We start from the raw sequence: 24,546 nt of genomic DNA on the forward strand, positions 1-24,546 counted from the left end.
TTTATGCTATAACTTTCGTTTTTATAATAAGTTTATAGTTCATTCTAGTTTTATACCATGTATTTTATAATGTAATAATTATCAAGTATCCAGCTTCACTATCGCAATTGCAGTTCAGTAGTGTGTGAATATGGTAATCGTGTTTGCCTGATTAGCCGAAATATATCGCTAAGTTACTTTAGCCTTGATACCGCATTGTTGTATTACGACACGACCGACCGCGCCTGACTCTTAATAAGAGAATTGTAAGCGTGGTAACGTTGGTAGCGTTGGTAACGGGCACGGTTCAAGCGGGCAACTATTAAGTTGAACAGTCTTGGGCGTCTTGGGTTTGCGTCATTTCTGTAACGTTGTGTACATTACTGGGTTAAATAGACGTGTTACACATAGTCTTGGAGAATATGCATAAACGTACAAACGACGCAATAAACTAAAGCAGTTGAAAACTGAACTACGAAAACGTAGTAATCAGATCTGACGGCTGTGACCGCTCAGACCGTGATATCAAAGTGGCAGTGAGTAAAATTAATCTGATATGGCCGAGGCTGCTGTACAAGATACTCCAATTCCAAGATTTTTTTGTCATAAATGCAGTGTAGAAATTCCCCGAGTACTGCCAGTAAGTTAAAGGATATATACATTTTTTTAAGTGTGGTATATTACGATTTGAATATGTCTACAAAGCATTAACGAATATACTTAAGGATGCATACTTGTGAACGTTAAGGGTACTGTTACGTGAGTGGTTATAAAAATGGAGATAAATGATTTGTGGTTTAAATTAAAATTTTGCAAGAAGTATTTCTGCCCGTGTAAAACGAACATTGAAATGTGCCTCGTAAGGAGGTCATTAATGTATAAAAAATTAGTTACGTTAGAGAAATGTTTTACTAAACCTGATTTTGACAGTATGGAGCGACTTAAAATGCGTGTATGGTATTAGATGGAGTTATTTCTTAAAACCAGTGATCGTTCAACATTGATAATATTGCAGCATAAAACCAACATTATTGTTTACAAAGCAGACTGTTATCACATGAACGAAATCAATAATGTGGTGGTAACAGAACGTTTGTGATGATTGAAGAAGAAACTTTTATTTTGCCCTTATTTCTTCCGTATTTTTAAAACTATGCCCGTAATACTGATCTGTTTTGTTCGCAGACGCGCGCGCGCACACAGTGTGCAAAATTTCGGTTCCCTTTCTCAAATGATTCTGTAGTTAACAAAATTTCAAAGATGGAAAACATCAAGTTTTGGAAAAATTAATTTAAATTAGAAATACGTGTCTAGCTGGCCAGTGACGTTTTAGTACATTTAAGGCCCATATTTCCATATTTATTTTGACCTTTGAGCTCATCTTTCTGTCTTCATATTCCTATTCTTGATCCTCAGAACCCTGTAGCTCTCAGAACTGCCTTTTCAGCCTCAGTAATTCAGGTTCAACCAATGGCAGTCTTGTCTTGTTTTCACCATGATCCCTGCCTTATATTACAAGAACATTGTTCATCTGCTTGCAGCACAGCACATGGTAGCATAGTTGGTTGAGACATTATGCTACAAGCCAGAAGGGTACAGGTTCAAGTCCTGATGATGTGGATTTTTTTAATTTACCTTACCCTTCCAGCCACACTATGGCCCTGAGGTCAACTCAGCCTCTAACGGAAATGAGTACCAGAAATCTTCCTGGGGGCTAAAGGGTGGCTGGTTCATAAGACTGACAACTGTACTGGCATCTGTGAGCCTATTGTCTAGAGAAAATGTGGGAGCCTTGCCGTCTTACAGCCCTGTGCACTTTCATAGCCTGTTATAGGGATAGTTTTTTTTTTTTACCTTTATCCAAAATACCATTTCTCAAAGTCTGAAGTGCCACAAAAACAGTTTTGGATATATGATTGGAAATACAATGATGGAATGACCCATTGGGATTTCAGATCTTTTCTTCTAAACATTTTTTGAACTCTTTAATGCTGCTTGAGTTTTCATGTATAATCTTAATTGCCTCCAAAAAGAGTTCTCTATATCAGCAAGCCTGTCTGCTTTATGCTGGTTTCTTGTTTGGTGTACTCTTTAGTCATTCATTTCTATTTTATCCATTAGATCAAAATACATTGATATAGGAGATGTCCACCTATATTATTCAACCCTGAAGATGGAGGAGCAAGATGCCAACGTGAAAGCAGGTTGCTTGTATTCGCACTGGTATCTTGCTTGACTTATTTTTCAACTCTGAAGATGGAGGTGATATGTTCTTTCGAAACATTAGTTGAGTTTCAGCAGACTACATGTCATTATATCCCAGAAGATAGGACTCTCCATAACCATTGCTGTGAGATTCTTAAATTCACCAAGATGCTTGTATACTATACACAGTTAGGCTGGAGTAATGTGAATACAACTGCTTCCACCATGTGACAGAACCCTGCAGAATTAAAAAAAAAAAACACATATGCTTTTTCGTGTATGAGTGTGGTAACCGTGGCAGTGTTTTATCAGACACTCTTGATCAGTCATCTTCCAGTTTCAAGTGATGTAACTAAAGTAAAGTAAAGGTATCCGTGTAACAGGCTGTGGAGATGCATAGGGTTGTGAGATGTTGTGGTTCCCACATTTTCTAGACAGTCAGCTCATAGATGGTAGCAAGGTTTATTATTATTATTATTATTATTATTTATTTATTATTTCTTCCTTATTCTGTTACATCTATAGTAGGCAAAAGCCTTAGATACAGAATTGTGTCAATTTATCTTGCTAATACTCTTAAGCAGTTGTCAAGAAGACTTATAAAATAAGACAATGTATGTAATGTACAATGGATTACATCATAATACAATTTCTCTCTAGCATAATATGTTCAAATTTATCATTGATTAAAATTTAAGATAAAAGTTTCCATCAAAAGTAACAGAATATTTTGGTCATATAGCTTAAACATATATAACAAATCCAAGATATAAAAACATTGCATTTATAAAATTACAAAATTACAATTTCATGATGACCACACATCACTCATCCCCAGTCCAATAAAACATACAATCAGGCCTCACACAGACAGCCCAACCTGTCAGCACAACACACAGGTGGCGGGAAAACCACTGTCAAACCCACAACCTGCCACTCCACACATACTGGCAAGCCATATCATCCAAACAGTTAGATTAGAAAACATTAAAATTCACAACAAAGACAGACATCATACACACCACCAAACCTATGACAAGCAATTCTCAACAACGTATAATTCATGTACCCAGATCATTTCCTTGAATTTATCATGTTAATCTATATAAATAAAACCCTAAGCCCCTACATTGTGTACAGCCATCCTTACAGAACTGAGAAAACAGAAATGACTTTTAATAGAAGCTTGTAACAAAGTATTCATGTGAGCCCTATGCGCCGGTCGCCCTTTATCCCCAAGAATATTCCTGGTACTCATTTCTGTCAGAGGCTGAGTCAACTCCATGGCCATAGTGCTGCGGGAAGGATTAGGTCAATTGAAGAAATCCAATGACCTGATCGGGACTTGAACCTGCAGCCTTCTGGCTTGTAGCATAGTGCCTCAACCATCTATGCTAGGGTGTAGCAGGAACAAACCAATTAAATGTAGTGTGTCTGCATTTCTGCCAAGACCCTTTCAAAAGCAGCATCAACATATGTATTGTCTCCACTCATTTCCACTGCCTTATACACAGTATTTCTCATGAATATATTGTTCACATCAAAAAGACTGTACAGTAGCATCTTGCTGTAATATACAGACTTATATGTGAACAACATAAACAACAACAGAAGACAGCAGTTTCTTTGCGTAATAATAATTTTAACATCTGATGATGACCACATTGTTCAAAACATGTAGTGACAGACTTTTAATGTGAATAACTTAATAAATTTTATAGAACATAGTGTTGCACTTCAGACTGAAAAACTAATTGGCACTAAGTGAAAAGTGCAACAGGATGCTACAATATAATATTATTGGATCTGAATTTTTTGCTTAGAAAGATATAGTAATTTTAAGATTTTATGTGTTAAAGCATAACAGTACTGCCAGTGTGCATGAACTGTCTATGTTGTTCAGGAAACAAAGTGTCAATTTTTTAATTGATTTTAACATTCCAGTACTCATAAATTGATTTATCGTTCAATTGGATGCACTGAAAATGAATAAGACAGCTGTAAATAATAGCTGCACGTAACATTTGTTTCTTCCTTTGGTATGTATATGCATCTAATGTGACTTTTCAAATAATGGTCATTAGAATTCACAACACATAGTTCTTATTTCCTCATCTTCAGCCCATCCCAGTTTTCAGTGAGCAAATTTTTTGTTTACTTTTATTTGAAATTGAAGCTATACTGGAGTAACAGAATTTAACATGTTGTGTCATTACAGGATTTTACATGTCCTAACTGCTATAGTGGTTTTATTGAGGAGTTGGAGGCACCTCCAGACCTCACAGATGACAGCGATACAGAAATGGAAGATGTGGCTCCGATTGAGGTAAATATAGAATGTTCATGTCTGAAAGTGTAAAAGACTGCTATTTTGTGCCTAGCATTTTCATGGCCTGATCATCCTTCACTGAACAAGGGAAGCAGAGTTTTTACTTGGTGGAATGACCACCATCTTGGTGTGCTTGGATTGTACTCTGCTGTCATGGTTTATTTATTTATTTATTTATTTATTTGTTTCATCGGTTGTGAGAATTGTTACATGATATAGGACACGTCAGGTTTAAGATGTTTGTGCCAAAGGCAGGAAGACCACTAATACAGAGTCCTCTCTAGATGTTCCTGCTTGCTTATGAGGTGGAGTGAAAGCGTGACAGACCTATCTGGTGTTGTAACTGCTATTTTGAAAGATCCCCTGAAGTAGGTCCAGTTCATCATGAAAACTGTACTGGCTGCAGGTGGTGGTGGCTCTGTGTGCCAAGGTCAGGAGCACCACCTGCTTGTTGTCCAAGTGGTGGTGTGACTTGGCATTCAAACAGAGGTTGTGTGGAATGGCTTTATGTAAATGACAGTGTGTTAGCATTACACATCACCTTTCAGACAGAGTTGTGTATGGCAGAAAAATAATCCTATTTTATCAGGGCAGCTCAGTCAGTTTAGTGATGGGCTACAGGCTGGATGGCCAGGGTTTGAATCCTGGAGGAAACAATACTTTTGTGTTCTCCACAGCATCCAGACAAGCTCTGGGGCCCACCCAGACTCCTGTCTAATGGATGACAGGGACAATTTCCCTTCTGCTAAAGTGGCTGTGGCATGAAGATGACCACTCACTTTCATCTAGTGTTGAGGTCAAGAATAGTGGAGCTCTACTCTCACTTCCCCATGTGTTGTCATGTCATAGTACTTAATTAATTAAGCACAGGGACAATTCTACTTTTTTATCATCATTTGTGGAATTCCTTGGTACATAAAAGGCAGAGGTAAAGCTATCTCTGTAACAGGTTGTGGAGGCCCATAAGGTTGTGAGATGTCAAGGCTCCCACTTTTTTAGACAGCTCACAGATGGCTGTAAAGTTGTGAGCCTTACATGTCTGCCGCCCTTTAACCCAGGAAGATTCCTGGTGCTCAGTTCTGTTAGAGGCCGAGTTGACCCCAGGGCCATGGTGCAGCTGGAAGGACTATCTGTGACTCTTTAGTGTGAAACAGGTTTCTGGATGAATGTTTCCAACTTCTCTACAGTGTGATTATGGTGTCTGTTTCAGAAATTATCCAAGAATTCTTTAAATGCCATGAAATCACTTTTCACATTTTCGTTGCCATGTGTTCCACATGTGTTTGGTGCATGTATAGACAGCTTTCTTGCCTCGTCTTCTCTTTATCTGATCGTTGTATCACTCACTTTACATCTCAGATTTTGCTTTTAGAATTTTATACTTTTGGGTGTTTTCTGTTTTAAACTTTACTATTCAACTGGCAGCATCCCTTTTTCAGTAGTTTATTCCCTTAACTTTAGAAACTGAATTTGATAAGTGCTCTTCTTGACCTCATAGCTGTAATTAATGATGCACATTTTTGGATTGTTAGAAGACTGCAGCTTGCCCAAATGATCATGTGGAACTGATGAAGAAAATTCTGGGCTGATTACTGTGGCACCACTAGACATACATTTGTGTTGTCCTTAGTGCAGATGGGTTTTTCTGATTAATCCAGTGTCTTTTAAATAGGGTTTTCAACATTTATGTGCTTTAACCTTGATGCTAATACACATATTAGAAAGTGCACATAATAGATTGCATTCATTTCGGTTCTCTTGGTTGGCATCAACAGTATTTTATTTTGGTATTCTCATAATAAATTCACTTTCTTGTATCATGATAAAGAGGGTTAAAAAAATAAAGCTATCCCTGTAACAGGCTGTGAAGGCCCATAGGGTTGTGAGACATTGAGGGTCCCACATTATCCAGACAGTCGGCTCATAGATGGCGTTAAGGTTGTCAGCCTTACGCGCTGGCCGCGCTTTACTCCCCAGGAAAATGATTTAATTTCTGATACTCATTTCTGTTAGAGGCTGAGTCGACCTCAGGGCCATAGTGTGGCCGGAAGAATTAGGTCAACTAAAAAAAAAAAATCCAATGACCTCATCGAGACTTGAACCTGTGACCTTCCAGCTTGTAGCATAGTGCCTCAACCAACTATGCTACCCCGTACCCCCTATAAAGAACGAAGTGAAATATATAAATCATCTTAAGAAAGACTGAGAGTTCTGGAATATGTGTTAAAATTATTGAATTTTGTGAAAGATGCATTTTTGTGGCATGGTACTTAATTAATTAAGCACAGGGACAACTTTACCTTTTACCTTACAAACATAGTATTGCAAAGCATTTGGTGTTTTGTTTTTAATCAATCAGTATAAAGTTTCAGTGACAATTTGTATACAGGTATGAACTGTTAGTATAGGCCAATACAGGATACTTTGTGGTTTTGTGTAGTTATTTACATTTTAGATGCATACACAACTCCACAGAGCACAAACAAGTTTATTACAAGAAAGCAGTTTTTTGGGATTTGGCACCGTGTATATGTGGTGTTAACCGACGTTTTGGAGGAACGTATCGCCTCCATCTTCAGGGTAGAAGAAAAAATATAAGAAATCTGCAAGCGAAGAGACCGTGAGAACCGGTAGAAGCAATCTTCTACCCTGAAGATGGAGGCGATACGTTCCTCTGAAACGTCGGTTGACACCACATATACACGGTGCCAAATCCCAGAAAACTGCTTTCTGCATAGTCACCGCCGTGAAAGCCTCAAATCTTACAAGTTTATTACATCTCTTTAATCATCTTTAATCTGTCTGTATGCATGGAAGAATTTGAGAACAGCTGAAGCTGTAAAATTTGATGTTTTGCAGTTTTCCATTTTTGGTTAAACTGCATTGCACATTTCCTCAATTTGCGCTGCTCCATTCAGTAACGTGTTCAACTCAGGCTGATAACAATTCTTGGAAATTGCGGTTGTGTTGCAGTTGCCAGTTTCCTTGGTGTGCCCTTGCCCTTACAACTCTTTAGACTGTTAAACCAAAGGAGCAGTGTCTATACATTTCTGAACTGTATGATGAACAGTCAGCAGTGGTCTTCTGAACGCAGCTGTAGATTATTGGAGTCTCTTTATTCTTGATAATAATTAAAGATGAAGTAGTAGGTCTACTTGTACATAAATATATATTTATTTAAAGTGTTATTGATTGTCATGCCACAGTTTTTGATTCACAGTCATAATGGGTATACTTCATAAAAGGTAACAATTAAGAAAAAACAAAAGTATTGTCACATGTTGGGTATGTAACGTGACAAATAACTTCATGTGGGTCTCGGATTTAGCGAATCTTTTTTGGATACTCACTCGTACACTCTACAATTATTGTTAGTTGTATTATCACTTGGCTTCTGTCTCAGTACTCAATTCTCAGTTCTCTAATACTCAATGTGACACCTCAGCTATCCTCAGTCACGGTTATCCCAAGACTGTCTTGGCAAATGCATCACCTTGTTATATATCCATGGTCGTTGCTACACAGTGAACCTTCTGTTGTCTATCACTGGGGAAACGCTGCTTCATTGATTCTGCAATTCCTACCCAACGGCCCACTGTTGGGATTACAATACCGCTATTGTTACTTCTATGCTGTGGTCTGTTCTAGCGTTTCCATGGAAGTAACTCTTCTGGATTCCAAACATGTGACAGTATTTTTAGTATGTGTATAGTAATAGTGAACGGATGGTATGGATTGGATTGATCTGGCTCAGGATATGGGTATGGATTGGATTGATCTGGCTCTGGATATGGGTAGGGATTGAATTGATCTGGCTCTGGATATGGACCAGTGGAGGGCTCTTGTGGACAGGGTAATGAACCTTAAGGTTCCATAAAGTGCTGGGAAATTCTTGAGTAGCTGCAGAATTGGTGGCTCCTCAAGAAGGGCTCAGCTCCATTAGTAAGTAAGTAAGTAAGTAAGTAAGTAGAAATAGTGAACAGTGAAGTCTTAGTATTGGTTATAGGATTTTTGGTTCTCACAACAATGGCTCTGAAGACTTCTGTGTGCTGGGATATCGCATGTAGTACATTGAAAGTTAACTGACATCTGAGAGGGAGGGACATTGGTTGAATTTCTGTGGACTACATGGTGTTATATCCCAAAAGACAGAAGTTTTCCCAGTATTTGTTCTTTGTTCATTCAGTGTAGGCCTGCAGTTCTGAATTCTATCCAGGTTGAACTGACAGTGAATAGTCGCATGTGAATTGAATATGTATTTATTACAAAGGAAAAGTTCCTTGTCTAATTGTTCCATCTATAATTGTTTCTGCAAAAGACACCTATTAAGTATGCGCTATATATTTTAGTCTTTGTTTTTTTATCTTATCCCTCAATCACTTCACAAGATTTTTCATATTGCTGAAGTAGAATTGAAGGTAAGTAACTGGCATTCAAGATGAACTGCCAATTTTAATTTACAAATAAGGTGGCTAATAAAATTTCAACAGTTGGAGCATGTTTCTTGTAAACATGTCCTTAGAAGGCTGATGTTCAAATTCTGTTCTTGACAGCTTCTAAGCCAGCGCCTTGGAGAGGAGTTGAATGAAATTCTTCTTGGTGTTGGTGGGAGCAATGAAGAAAGAAGAGCACTGCGTGGGAGAGACCGCGATGGGTCGGATTCTCGCCGACCTGGAAGGTACGGCAGTATCATTCCAAGGCAAAGGATTATGAGAAACAGGTGAGGTCGCATATTGCGACAACAGTCTCTGGTGCATGTGATGGGAGATATGCAAAACACCCAACAAGTTGAATGGAACAGAATAAGTTGTTTTTATCATGTACTTCGAGAGAAAGTAAGTTAGTATTTTGTCATATTTCCATGCTATTCCTCTTGTAACCTAAAACACATCTTTGGTCTTGCTTGTTGGTTTCCTTCTCAGCACTGTGATGACAGAATCAGTAGTTAGTAGGGAATTCATAATTAATGTTTTATGAAGAGTTACTGTGAAGTGTAGATTATATCAGTTCTCACTGAGGTTTCATTAAATATCAGACTTCCAGATTATTGGCTGCAGTAGCTTTTCTGCTCTGATTGTATCATTTTTCTTTATTTTACTTAAAATTTTTACTGTCTTATTCTTCTGTCTGGATAAAGTCCACCTCAATCAACAGTATACTGAGTGCCGTGTTTTTTTTTCTCCAGAATGTGTGAACTGTGTTGGGCTCCCCCCTTCCCTTGTCATTTTCAATTTGTGATGAGAATGATCATAATAGAAACTTAACTGTGACCATGTTCAGAAATATGCTTTGAAAAATATAATTTCTGCACTTGTGTTGAAAGAATGCCAAGGTACTTCCAATTTGTATGAGGACAGATGATGCTGAGGTAGAATCCTGATGGTACAACTAATCATAACGAAAATTAAGGACAGTAGGTTTCATTAAAGTTTATATGGGGACCAAAATGATCATCTTATATACCTATTCCTTTCATAAGCTGGACCTAAAAGACCATTACTGTATTGCACACCACTTGACAGTATTTTTTGTTAGGAAGATGTTTGTAATTATTTCCATTTGATAATATGGTGAGTCTGTTACCAGAATGATTGGAACGATGATATATCACTGTGCTGTGGGGGAGTGTGGTTATATTTATTCTACTTCTGACTATTTCGGGTTCATTCAAGTCACATTCTGTGTCTTCATCTTTATTAAATATTTTGTGATATTAACATTCTTGGAACATGTATGCTCCTTCAGCAAGTTCCATTACAATGAACTACACTTAGTTGGTTATAAATGTTCATGTCATGGCTCAAGGTTTTTGTGTGTGCTAACTTGAACTGCTTTTAGGACCAAACTAAATGCATAAGTCCTGATCAGTAGATGTTTACAAACCTGTTCTTTGTTGTTACTTACTTACTTACTTACTTTTTTTATTGCTAGTGGAGTGGGACTAAGTCCCTGTACCAGCCCCAGATGATAGGTGAGGGTGATTGTGGAGCAATTGGTGGAATGAAGATTGGCAGGGGAAACAGAAGTACTCTGAGAAAACCTGCCCCAGTGCCACTTTGTCCACCACAAATCCCAGTTGACCAGACCTGGGATTGAACCCGGGCCGCCACAGTGGGAAGCCAGTGACTAACCGCTTGAGTTATGGCGCTGCCAACTTATTTAGTTACTTACCGTCACGCCATAGCTCAAGCGGTTGGTCGCTGGCTTCCCACCACAGCATCCCNGGTTCAATCCCAGGTCTGGCCAAGTGGGATTTGTGGTGGTAAAGTGGTGCTGGGGCGGTTTTCTCCGAGTACTTCAGTTTCCCCTGCCAATCTTCATTCAACCAAATTCTCCATCATCATAATCACCCGGGGCAGATACAACAGGCCAATCAGTGGCTGCCATGCTGAACGGACCCAGGTGGACTCCATCCCCCACTACGCGAATTTAATTTACTTACTTACTTACGGAGTTGTGCCCTTCTTGAGGAGAAGCCATTTATTGTTAGTGTATGAAAATGATTGTAATTTACAGTTTTTACATTTCCAGAGTTCCTCGAGGTAGACAGATGGCACCAATTGAGAATTTGATTCAAGACTTCCTGGTTAACTTAACGGGTGTAGGATGGGGTGCATTAGGTGGAGCACGTGGTGGCAATGCCCCAGTGTAAGTACTTTTATCCTGTAATGTAGTGTTTCTCAATCTCAGAGTAATGGTTCATGTGGTTACAAAATTTTGGAAAGTCACGGTATACCATAAAATACACAGAACTTAAAGCAGAAATATATTAACAAATAAAAACATCTACGCTTATTACAAAAAGTGAGGGGTTCACAAATTTCTGTTCATGGAGGGAAGTGCCAGGAATAATGTCAAAAATACTACTGTAATGCTTTATTTTTTACTGCTCTATGTTTAATCGTGTTTCATATTGTTCTTGTGTTCTAAGTATAGTGAAACTGCTGTACAGTGAGTATGACTTATAATAAGACTTCATTGTAGCGGCAGAAACCACTGGAACTGTCATTTTCATAATATTACTTATATAGAAAAGCATTGCATAAAATGAGGGCTGCCTTTCCTGTACCTTAAACATAATGAACTATTCCTAACTAGCTGCCTGTTTTTTCTCATTTACCCTTCCTTGAAGCATCCACTGACCTTGGACAGTGATGTCACAGAATACAATTACGCAGGCATATGTTTAAAACTTTTTCCCCATCAACCATAATGTGTTTTGGTTGGTGCCACCTGAAATATTTTACAGAACTGTAATTATATCAATGAGATTGGAGAAATTCGACCTGAATACAAAGCTTTTAATAATATGTCTTTGTGAAGATGGTAGCTCATCAGAAAGTGAAACAGGAGGTCAGTATGGATTAACTTCTTCAGTGTTGTTTACAGTCAAGTATAATGACTGTTTGACAGCTGTCTTTTATGTACATAATGTAAAAAGGTGTGTTCCAATCATGTTCAGAAAAACTTAGAGTGTAGTGTATATAGTTGAATTCTGTATTGATATGATTTAAAGAGCTTTGCTTGTTACATCAGTTACCAAAGATTAATGCAGGTCAATACATTTGTTCTTATGAAATATGGGCAGAAAATGAATGGGACTTAGTGAGCATGCAATAGTGGGTAGGACTTATAAAGGGCAGCTCATAATTACCAGTTGTGAGTAGAAGAGGTTATGCAAGTTTAAGAAAGGATGCTGCTATATTCACATTATCATTTAGACCTTAGTGCTATATTGTAAAGCTGTCCCTGTAACTTCGTAACTCTGTATTCAGGTGCAGATTTTTTTATTCAAATATAGTTCTTCTAGACTACCATGAATTTGCTATTTTTTTAGTTAGAAAGTGTGACACTATTTCTGATTTCTTGCAAAAGCATATTGTGATATTTGTGGATAAGATGCAGCCATCAGTAACATAGAAAGCTCTAAAAAATTTAAGTATCTGTTTGTACTTTACATAGTTTCATGAGCAAAAAGAGTGTGTAACAGTTTTCCCATAATATAGTTCTACAATGTGCTGGCCAAATTGCAGCAGAATGTTCCACAGATCATTTGGAGCAAAAATGTCTAACAGACAATAGGGTAATTTGACACTTATGGAATTAAATGCTAGCTTAGTGTAGCATTGAATAAAAAATATCTTTTCAGCTCATCTTTATTAACATCATTTTAAATGCTGACAACAGTTAGGTTTCAAGGTTGTTACAAAACATGTTCAAAATACCCACTATTAAAGCTGTGCTGCAGCTCGGTTCACACAGGTTTCTTGCTTGCCTTATTGTTTGGTGCTAAAGATGGAAGCGACATGTACCTCCATAGCATTTATTGACTTTCATTGGACTATGCGATGTTGTATCTCTTCATGACCACTGCTGTAGAGAACCTCAAACCCTGTTATTTACAGTTTGTCATGATCTTGATATTAATTTATTTCAATGTACTGCTCTTACACTTGTATACTTTTGCACTATTCTGTTTCTACATATATTACCTTCTGTCTGATGGTACAGAACTCACTACTTGCTTTTCACAGCACATCCTATTTTGCCACTTGCAAATTGTGAACTTTGTAGACTCAATTGCACTGCCTCTCCTTGCCTCATGACTGTGATTTTATAAGAGCTGTATTTCTGGAATAATTCGAAAGAGACTAGGCACACTGAGTCTATGAAAGTTGTGAGAAGGGAGGAAGGAGTGTGGAAAGTTTGGTGGCGATGCATGCACACATGCTGTGATGTCCCCCCCCCAAACACTTGTGCAGTTATGCATACACACTCATTTGACATTATGGTATACTTAGTTTTCTCTTTTTTTATTTCTAGAACCTCCGTACTGTCAGTTGGAGCTTTTGTGTTTTTTTCCCTTTGTGGTATATATATTTTTTCTGCCAATAGATTTACATCATCAGCATAGACTACAAGCTGATGTGTCCTATTCAGTATCAGTCGCCAACTGGTTTTCTTGGACCTTCATAATGGTGTACTCTAAAGCAAAGTTAAAAATAAATTGTGATGCATCATCTCCTTATTTTAGACCATTTTGAACAGTAAAGATATCAAATAAATATTCATCTGTAATAAGTAATAGTTAAACAGTTTTCAGGGTTGAATGCAGTTTGGGCATTTCCATCTGTTTTTAGTTATCTGCACTACTCCCCTCTATTACCACAGATAATCATGAGTTCGCTCTATGTTCAATTGAGTTCTGTGTAGAAAACAGTTATGGACTGCTTGGAATATTCTTGGGGGTAAAGGGCATAAGGCTGACAACCTTGCCACCATCTATGAGCCGATTGTCTAGAAAATGTTGGAACCTCAACATCTTACAACCCTGTGGGCCTCCACAGCCTGTTACAGGGATACCTTTACTTTTTACTTACTGTCATAAATGCAAGAAGTATGAAAGATACTGAACTTTGATTTTTCAAACATGTTTTCTGGATTACAGTTTTTTCCTGGGAAATCCTGGGGATTATGCATGGGGTCGTGAAGGCCTGGATGCTATTGTCACACAACTACTGAATCAGATGGATGGTACTGGGCCACCTCCATTGGCCAAAGATAAGATCAAAGAAATTCCAGTTGTTGTGATAACACAAGACCAAGTTGGTGAGTTCGTTTATTTTGTCAGAAGGACAGAGTACTGAAATTTGATATATATACAAATTAAATTGTTCTGTTAACTCTTTCCTGCCATGGACCTAATGGAGAGCACCCATAGATATGAAGTTCACTTTGTACCCCTACCAGTATGTAGCCATAGCTGTCAAAGCAATGTGCATGTGTTGTGGCAGTTTTTGTGTGGATTTGAATCCTTATTCCCAGTCTTTTTGTCCTCTTAAATTATGATTAAACTTTGATTCCCTAATTCCTCTCCCCTCTTTTAAGTTTTTTTTTTTTTTTTNTTTGCTTAGTGGGGGCTGGAGTCCAACTGGGTCCACTCGGCACAGCAGCCACTGATTGGCCTATTGTAAATGCCCTGGGTGATTATGATGATGGAGAATTTGGTGGAATGAAGATTGGCAGGGGAAACCGAAGTACTCTGAGAATACCCACCCCAGCGTCACTTTGTCCACCATAAATCCCATTTGACCAGACCCGGGCTGCAGCAGTGGGAAGCCAGTGACTAACTGCTTGAGCTATCATGCGACCCTAAGCTTTAGTTACTGTATTTTGTAATACTGACAACGAAGGCAATCATATCCTGCACAACCAATGGCTACTTATTGTGTGTATCAATATTGAAAGTATTTTACTGATTCACTGTATTACTGTTATCACATATCTTCAATTAATTACCACACCAGGAACCATAATTATCTTCATAAAGTAGTGGGTGGTAGCATAGAAGTTTTAATAGTGTTTTGGAATTATACGTAACATTCTACATCCTTGTACTCACAGTATTTGAATTGTTTGTAGTTTAAATCTGTGTTGAATTTTTATTTTCAATGGATTGTCCACAGGAAAGAATCTGCAATGCTCAGTCTGCTGGGAAGATTTTAGGCTAGATGAACCAGTTCGCAAACTACCTTGTGAACATGTATATCATGAAAATTGCATTATTCCATGGCTTGAATTGGTAAGCTTAATCATTATGTACTTAGCCAAAAATAAATATTAATATTCAAATTATTCTTATAATAATAATAATAATTACACATTAACTTAGATTAATTTTTCAGTATTGAAATAAGAGAAGATAAAATTGGAGCACTGGTCAAAAAGAATATAAGAGATACACAAGAGAGGGGTGATAACTTATTTGATAATGCAGTTTAAATTAATGAAATGGCTTTGTGCATTTGTATAATTCTTACATCTCTGCACTCAGTTTTGCAAGAAGAATATTTATATTCCTGTAGTTTTACAAGAAGTGACTGACTACAAGTTTACAAATTGGATGACCACTCCTATCCAGTACATAAAAAGACTCTGAAATGTTCATCAAAGAATTGAGGTGGCATCTGTAGGTACAAATACAAGTACTGTATCTCATTTGACTTTAATTGTGTTTTCCATGAAAACTATGTGCTGATTGAAATTTCATCATGGAGCATCCAAGGAATAGCGTGGTGAAGTCCATAAGCACAAATTTCTGGACACCTCTATTATAGAAGTTATAGTAGGGCTCAGTATATTTGTAAAATGTTTATAACTGGTTAAATGTAGTGGACTATATGGCTTAGGTCAGATGGCAATGCACATGAACATTTCTCATTTAAATGATGCTTATATCGCGTAGTGGGTCACTATATTCATAGATGGTTTATGCACGTTTCCTTGGCCTTCCTTGTAATACGTTGCTGTTATTAACCTTCCTTATCCTTTGTTGTTTCATTAAGCACGTAGTTCGACAGTTTGTCTGCTCACGTCTCATCACACGTCATGACAAGCAGAAGATGTTGAGTGTCAATCATATAATGGAGGTGTTGTTTAACAAAGATTCTGAAGACAATTTAATTCCAGAATCTGACTCTGGTGTATCATGTGACAATGAAATGCCTGAATCTCCAGAAGATCTAGAGCATGTTAAAAAATTGTGAAAGTAGGTAATATTGTTCAAAGTGTGGTGTTCTACACCCTGGGAAATGTGATACCCCAGATACCACACTCTCAGAGTGTACTAAAACATCTCAAGAAGGCATGTACAAAGTTTCAGATTCCTGTGTGTCATTCTGCTGAAAAATGAATGCATTAAAAGTTCTCTGTCATTTAATAAACCTGGGCCAGGCAATTAAATTGCCCACTGAGAGGCTGGTAACAAATGTCATAAGCTGTTGGGAAGTTATGAATACACTGTAGTGCTGTTGTTTTTCTATTCCACATTCACTGTTATTGTATATCGAAAAGTAAGTTAATGCGGCTGGAAGGAAAGTTACTTGCCAGTGACATGTTAGTGATTAGTAGTAATGGGTAGACAGCCGTGTATTTTGAGGTTACGTATATGTATCATTTTGTTCTAGAGCCCATGATGATGTGTCACGTGGAAGATATATGTCTGGTGTAAGAATTTTTGTACTTTGGTGCCGATAGTTTTCTGCGTAGGTGTACTACAGAGGGGAATTTTATGATTGTTATAAATAATGATTTAGTAATTGTTAAAATTAGTAAAACAAAATTGGGCAAAGTTGTCCCCCAGAAAAAAGAGCAAGTAAAAGTAAATAGACAGAAATTATTGGTAAACATAACTATATAATATATATAAGATAAACACCGTCTTAAGTGTAACGATTTTATTGTAGTTTTATTGTAGAAAGAACTACAATAAAATTGTTACACTTAAGACGGTGTTTATCTTATATATATTGTGCGAGTGTAACAGGATGCTCAAATATAGTATTATAACTATATAAATACCACGTAACATATTATTGGAAGTTTCTGCATTACATGAATAAGGCAAATGGAAGATATGAGGGTGGAAATATTAGTGCAGAGTTTTCTGTTTTCTGCTGTTTAAGTGTTACAGCCTCAAGTCCAAAAAGAAGACTGCACCAGAAGATACTGAGAATATCTTAAGGGCAGAAGAGATTTTAAGGGGCACAGATGTTTAAAATTAGATATGCAATTTAATGTAATGGAGAAAGGTTTCACTGCTATGTGTAACATGATTTGTTCATGCTGACTTATTCTTTCCGCAGCATGGGACATGTCCCATTTGCAGAAAAAGTTTGGGTGATGATGGTTTAGAAGATCATCAGCCTGGTGCTGGAGGCAATAACATGAGTAATGTGGGTCCGAGTCTTGCGGCTTTTTTCAGGTATTCAAACACTGTAGGATAAATAAAATTGACAGAGATTTCACAAGAGTTTTTAAACTGAAGGAGTGATTTGTATAGAGTAACATTTAGGCAAGACTGATCACAGCCATTATTCCAACATCCCTGGAAATTACCTCATAAGCTGCAACTTTTTCTTAATGAACTGCCGACAGTTTGCTTGTTTATAATATGAACTAAGGAGTACTCAGTTTAAGGCATTGGTCAGTTACATCTGCTCTGAATATGGAAGCAACAGGTTTCTCCAAAATATTGGTACCTGCATAGCATCATGTCCCAGAAAACCATGATCTTAACATAAACATCTTGCTAAAAAGTACATGTCATGTCACCCTGATAAAATAAGGACCATGCAAATGTAAGCTTGAAAATCATGTTATAAAATTGTGTAGAATAGAACAGTTGTCTGATGGATAGAAAATATGATTGAAATTAATACATGATTAATAAATGATTACAAATAAAAAGAAAATTTTTTCCATGGGACACAAGTACATCAACTGATGTTTCAAAGCCTCAATTAACACAATAGTTGATGTACTTGTGTTCCATGGAAAAAGTTTTCATTTTATTTGTAATCATTTATTTTAGGAGATCAACATAGATTGTTAAATATGATGCACTATTTAACAATAATATTCTCATTTCTCAAATTTTGACCAGAGTTGCTAAAATACAAATAAGTGTTCTAGGTACAGTATGGTGTTATAGATTTTGAATGGAATAAATGACATTGTATGGATTGCAGCTGACATGAACATTAAAAGTTGCCTAGAGCAGCAATAAGTTGACCCCCCCCCAGACCCACACTAATACTTCATATACATAACATGCAGAGTTATATAAAATTAGTCTAGAGTATCGATTCTTGCTGTGAGATCTTGTTATAGAATACTGTAACGTGTTTTGCCACTGAAGACACCGTTCAGACACTTCTGACACCAAATTGTCACGGGTTGGGTATATGTCACGTGACAAATAACTTCACGCCATATTGGGTATAGTGAATTTATTACACATTCGCTCTTCACATTCATACACATTCATACAATTCACAGTTTCACAGTTACTGCCATCGGAAGTATCACAAATACTTTCATTCGCTCCGGCGAATGCTAGACTGCAACTGACTGGTTACTCTCTCTCTAGTAACTCACTGACTCTGAATAGTGTTCACTGCTCCTTATTTAGGTTCGGCACGGAGAACACAGAAAACAGTTACATGATAGGTACCACTGTTGTGTAACATCGTGTTTATCGATTGCCTAGCAACAGTCGTTGCACAGGGTCCCCTGTTGCCTGACGCTGTGTTTACAAAGGCATTGCTGGGCAACGCTGCATAGCAACGAGCGCGCTTCGGCTCGGCTCTACTCGGCACAGCACGGAGAAACACCGCTTTCCTTACTGTTGCGTAAACCAGCAACCGACCGTTTATCAAGGGTCTGTCTTCATGGTAACTCGTTCCACCTCCTGTTGCCCAGCAACGGTTAGATATGTCACACTGCTCCCTTTTTAAGGCTGTTCATTCCGAATAGCCTAACAGTGCATCACCGGTCTTTTTCTTCCAAGGCTATGCATGCAACATTTTCTTCTTTTTTTTCTGGCTCGGTGTTTCCTTTCTTCCCATTGTCTGTTCTTCAACTGCTACATCTGCTCCCTTCTTAAGACCAGCTCGTCTCGAGTGGTTTCCTGCTAACTTGTCAGGAGATCCAGTTGCATCACATTCGTCCCCCACATCCATCCGTCGCACATTCACTCTCTCTGGGGAGGCCAGTCCTTCTACATTACCAGTTCCTCCTCTGCTTGAAGTCTCTTTTTCTGTTTTGGAAGGGGTCATCCCCTCCACAAGGTCCAATCCTTGTTTTGTCATAATCCGACAGAAGATCCGGTTATTTGCTTCGTGATCTTCCTGCTGACAATCTTGTAGGAGATCATTTTCTGAGTTGCTGTCCTGATCTACACCCTCCGATGGCGTTCTTGGTTGTCACCTTTTTCTTCTGACGTAGCAGCCACCTGCCACCTATGTTCTTTATTCCCATTCTTCCTTTGTGGATAATCCGCACTCTTCCTCTGAGTCCTCATATTCTTTCCTCATACTTGTTCTGATGCAGTTTCTCCTATTGACGCTTCTCTTGCGTCAGGCGATTCTTGGATGACCGGACATCTTTCTGCCGGTTTCCTTTGTCTGCTATGCCACTTTCGCATGGCAACTCATCCCTCTGCAGGCGATGTCCAATTTCTTCTGAGGTCCACAATTTTTCCATGTCGTATTTTTTGGTTTCTGGCGGTGGTGCTCCGTGGCCAATTTTCGGTCCCTGTGCCTTTTCTTCTTCTGTTCTCCGACCGGCATCACTGTGGTATCTTCTACGGAAACCTCTCGTTGTTGGGCCACCTCAGGTTTCCTGTTCAATGAGGTCGCCTCTCTTTCTTCTAGACTTGCCTCCGTCTCTTGGCAGGCTGTCGTCTCTTCTTCTAGATGTGCCTCCATCGTTTCTCGGCAGGGCATCATCTCCATGTCTCTTTCTGGTTTGGTTTTGGCAACCATCTCCCCGTGGCCGGTTTTCATCACTTGCATGGCCAGCAAAACGGTGTGTCTTAGCATGGTAATCAGCCATCTTCTTCAGTATTCCCTCTTTGTCAGTCTTTCTATTGGCCTCCATTTCTTCCTTGTCAGTTTTTCTGTCGGCGTCCATCTTTGCCAGGAAATCTTTGTCTTTCTTCTAATCGGCCCTCATTTTCGCAAGTAGGCGTTCGAACAGTTTTTCCATCTCCATCATGTGGCAGTATAAAACTCGATGCACAACAGTCTGTGACGTGTTTAAGTTCGTAAACACTTCTGACACTGAGTAAGCATAAGTGGTCACACTTCCTTATGTACAGGAGGTATCTGCGTTAACTTTTGATTAGGACACCTATTGTTGTGACAGGTTTTTCATGATTTCCTTATCCCCATTAGGCAGATGCCGGGACAGTACCCCATATTAGGCCATGACCACGTTTTTTCCAGTTCATCATTGTTTATCATCCTACCATTTGAGTCTTGAGATACTGACATGATCATTAAATATATCATAAACAAAATAATTAACATCATGGAGCTGAGCCCTTCTTGAGAAAACACTAATTGTGCAGCTATTGAAGAACTTTCCAGCATTTTATGGAACCTGAAAGTTCATTACTGTGTTCACAAGAGCCCTCCACTTGTCCCTATTCTGAGACAGATTGATCCAGTCCTATCTCTCTATGATCCATTTTAATATCATCCACCCACCTATGTCTTGGTCTTCCTAGTGGTCTCTTTCCTTCTGGCTTTCCCACCAGTATCCTATATGCATTCCTCATCTCTGTTCATGCTACATGCCCTGCTCACCTCATCCTCCTTGATGTTATCACTCTAATTACACTACAAAAAATACACGTTATGAAGCAGCTCATGCAGTTTTCCGTAACCTCATGTCGATCTCCCTTCAGTCCAAATATTCTCCTCAGCACCATTCTCAGACATCCTCAGTCTGTATTCCTCCCTTAATGTAAGAGAGAAGAGTTTCACGCCCATACAGAACCACAGGCAAAATTATAGTTTTGTATATTTAATTTTTGTTTTTAGAAATTGGATGAGAAGGCAAAAGGTTCTGGACTAAATGGTAGAAAGCATTACCCAAATTCATTCTCCTCTTAATTTCCTCCTGAATCATGTTTTGATTTGTTTCTGTCATTCACAGATATCTGCACTGTGCCACATTTCCGAATCATCTGTTATGTCATGATTTTGCCCTGCATTCTGGTGACAAAACAGCAACATATACTTAGTTTTCTCTGTGTTTACTTGTAGACCAACCTCCTTATTGGTGTCAAAGTTTCTGTCTTTTTCTTTATGGTATCTGTGTTATCGCCCAGTAGATTCACATCATCTGCATAGACCAGCAGCTGATGTGTCCCGTTTAATTTCAGTCTCACTTGGTTTTCCTGGACCTTCCTAATGCCATATTCTAAAGCAGAGTTAAAAATTAGTGGTGATAAAGCATCACCTTGTTTTAGACCATTCTGGATAGGAGAATTAAGATACAAATGTTTACCTATATGGACTTCACTATATGTTTTGTTTAAACACATTTTAATCAGCCTGACTAATTTCATGGGTACCACAAACTGTGAGAATATTGTACTATACTCCCTCGTAACAGAAGGGAAGGTGAATAAATGAAATGAAATGAGAATCATAGGCTTTCTTGAAGTCTGTGAATAGCTGATGTATTGTCTCATTGTACTCCCATTTTCTCTCCAGTATCTGATGAATGTAAAAGATCTGTTCAGTAGATGATCTGTTACATCAAAATCCACACTGATGATCCCCAATAATTTCATCTGTATATGGACTTAACCTTGAGAGAAGGATATTAAATAAAATTTTGTATGAAGTTGATAGCAGTGATCCCATAATAATTACTACAGTCACTTTCATCACTTTTCTTGTGAACATGTGCAATAATAGACTCCTTCCACTGATCAGGCAATTCTTCCTTATTCCAAATAGAATTAATGAGGTTATGGACCTCAAAATGTAATATTTCACCTCCTCCTTGAATCGTTTCTATGAGAATCTGATCACTGCATGCAGTTTATATCTTTTCAACTTTGCAATAGCAATTTCAACCTCAAAAGGACTAGGATCGGGTACTAAGGGCTCATCCGTATGTATTTCTATCTGTCTAACATCACTGACCTTATGTACATTCAATAACCAAGAGAAGTAGTTCTTCCACATATTCAAAATGTTGTGAGAATCTGCAAACAGATCACCATTCTCATCCTTCAGTAAGTTACTTCTTGGCTGGTAACCCCTCTTAAAGTCATTTACTCCTCTGTACAAGTCTCTAATGTTCTCGTTCTTAGTGTTTGTTTTATGAGCTCGTCAATTTTGTCTCTCAGATATTCACTGTTTTTGTTTTTGAAATGCCTGCTGGCATTTATGTCCATTTCCAGACTTCACATTTACATACACATTATGACCCCACTTGAACCCCTCATGTCATTTAGAAATCCCACATGGTATTTTTTAACTTTCAGTATCCTTATAGAGTAAGTTAGGAGAAGCACTTAATTTTTGCAAATTATGTGTTATGCACTTCACCGGCACCTATTGTAAGCTGCAACATTCTGTTCAGCATACTAGGAACCTCTGTTTACTTTATGCAGATAACAGGAGAAAGCCTTGTTTCTGGATATATTACAGAAATTGGTTTTATTTGACATAGTGTTACTATCTACAGATGGTCGATGTAGCATGTTGCTGATTATGAGAAAAGTACATTTAGTACTAAGCTGAATTAAGGTACTGCAGGAATCTGTAGTAGAGAGATTCTGTTATACTGTAAGAGCGAATGTTTTTATGTAATGACCAGAAACAGTTAAGGTTAAGAGGGTTCAGTAATATAAGTAAATCCACTGGTAACAACATTACAAATGTAGTACAATTCTTCCAGAGCAGCTAATGACTCTGCCAACAGTCGTGCCTCTTCAACATCTTCATCAACCTCCTCAACCTCTTCAGGCTCTACAACCGGTGGTAATGCTAGCAGCAGCAGCAGCAGTAGTCGTAGTTCACACCGTTCAGACTTCAATATGGATTTAGAATTTGATTAGCCCTGACCACTGACCTCTCCTCACTCCACCTTTCTCCACTCAACCAAGGTACTGTAAACTCATTTAGTGTTGACAGAAAAAAAAGCAGTTGTGCTCAAAACAATACTGGATTTGTTTACTGTATACTATTGATGAAAACAAAATGTAGAACCATATCTGCGTAACTTATACTGTATATTTTATTTTGTTTATTTAAAAATATAGTGCAGATGTGTACATCTTCAAAGTGGAACTCCTGCCATTTGAAAATTAAAATTTTTGCTTAATTTCTTCCTTGAGAACCCCTTGTTCCTCTTGATACATGACTTGGTACAGCAGTGTTCTTCTGATTCCACATATATAGTAGAGAAATATGCATGTTCATCCACAAAACTTGTTACGCTTCCCCACATTTGTAACCAGAACAATATATACAATACTTGTGTTGGTATAAATAGAGTACTTGTAAGTTAGGGAGGTGTCTAAAATTATTTTACATTAATGAAAACAAAAATTATTCTTTAAATATATATTGAAAGCCTCATTTCTCTTGTTCTTTTTGTTTTATCCAAACCCTCACACTCGCACACACAACACACACACACAAATGTGTACTCTACAAAGCATATGCAGTATTTTCTTTCAGTTGTTCAAGAATTCCAATTTTGAGGTACAATGTGTCACACAGAGGTAATTGTAGGCAGTAGAATATTGGATGGAAAGTGTGAAGGTATGGTGTGTGAGGTGGCTTTCTAATAACAGTGGGTAGGTGTGTAAGAAATAAAAGAATGCTGCAGTGGTAGACATTTGGAAGACTATTTTGTGTTTAAAGGAAAGTAACCAGTGTTTGTCCATTACTAAACTGTCCGTTGTTTAAGTTAAAAGTGAAGGAGCATTTGAAGAATTCCGGAATAGAATCTATGAAGCATGTGTAACATTTTTGGATGACAGCTGAACACTAGTAATGTTGGAAGAAAAAAAAAGGTATTCTTTATAGAAAGTTCCATCAGAACAGTCAGAATGAAAGTAACATATTACTTCATCAGTTACACATAAGACTGAAGACTGTTCAGTACTGTACACTTCTGAATCATTTCCAAAGTGTAAGGAACGTTTGGCATAATTAACACTTTATATTGCTATTCTGTCATTACAGGATATTCTCTTGAGCATTTAAAATTATTTATTGCTATTAAAGTCTGTCTACTTATATTGTATATGTACCATACATTCTGTAGCTTCTGTTTAGAAGCTACAAATTTTATGAACCCTAATATTGCCGGTTGATACAGTGTAATGTGACTATAACAAATGCTGAACTTTTTAAAGTATGTTTGTTAACCCAAAGCTAAAAGTTTTCTTAGGTGGTTGAAAGAAACCTGTGTGAAAGGAAGTGCTTTGTTTATATGTTGGTAATATAAAGAGCACTTTTTTGTTTTGTTGACAAAGAACAAGCATAAATGCAATGTCACATTTTCTGGATAACTCAGTTTTATTATAGAACTGATAAGGCCATATGTATAAATCCATGTTCATTCAACATTATATTGTCTCAGATTTGAGATCCTATGCTGTACTCATAATTATAAATAAAAAGTCTGCAATTATAGCATAGTCTTGTAAAGTTACT

At 37.8% G+C, this 24,546-nt stretch overlaps 1 protein-coding gene across 3 annotated transcripts; it reads left to right on the forward strand.

Annotated features, from left to right (window-relative positions):
- Nucleotides 1-275: 275 nt before the first annotated feature.
- On the forward strand, nt 276-24,525 carry LOC111873886 (E3 ubiquitin-protein ligase Iruka). 3 transcript variants are annotated; one of them, XM_023868948.2, is made up of 8 exons: nt 276-619; nt 4,403-4,510; nt 9,067-9,233; nt 11,045-11,161; nt 13,962-14,122; nt 14,980-15,095; nt 17,158-17,276; nt 22,778-24,525. In XM_023868948.2, the coding sequence occupies exons 1-8, from the start codon at nt 536-538 to the stop codon at nt 22,935-22,937; spliced, it is 1,032 nt and encodes a 343-aa protein (XP_023724716.1). In that variant the 5' UTR covers nt 276-535; the 3' UTR covers nt 22,938-24,525. The 3 variants fall into 3 exon arrangements, with proteins under 3 accessions (XP_023724716.1, XP_023724718.1, XP_023724719.1); XM_023868950.2 differs by having other exon boundaries at nt 9,067-9,191; XM_023868951.2 differs by having other exon boundaries at nt 22,783-22,868.
- Nucleotides 24,526-24,546: the final 21 nt, after the last annotated feature.

The sequence above is a fragment of the Cryptotermes secundus genome, unplaced genomic scaffold (genome assembly GCF_002891405.2).
Source record: "Cryptotermes secundus unplaced genomic scaffold, Csec_1.0 scaffold459, whole genome shotgun sequence".
NCBI classification, from domain to species: Eukaryota; Metazoa; Arthropoda; class Insecta; order Blattodea; family Kalotermitidae; genus Cryptotermes; species Cryptotermes secundus.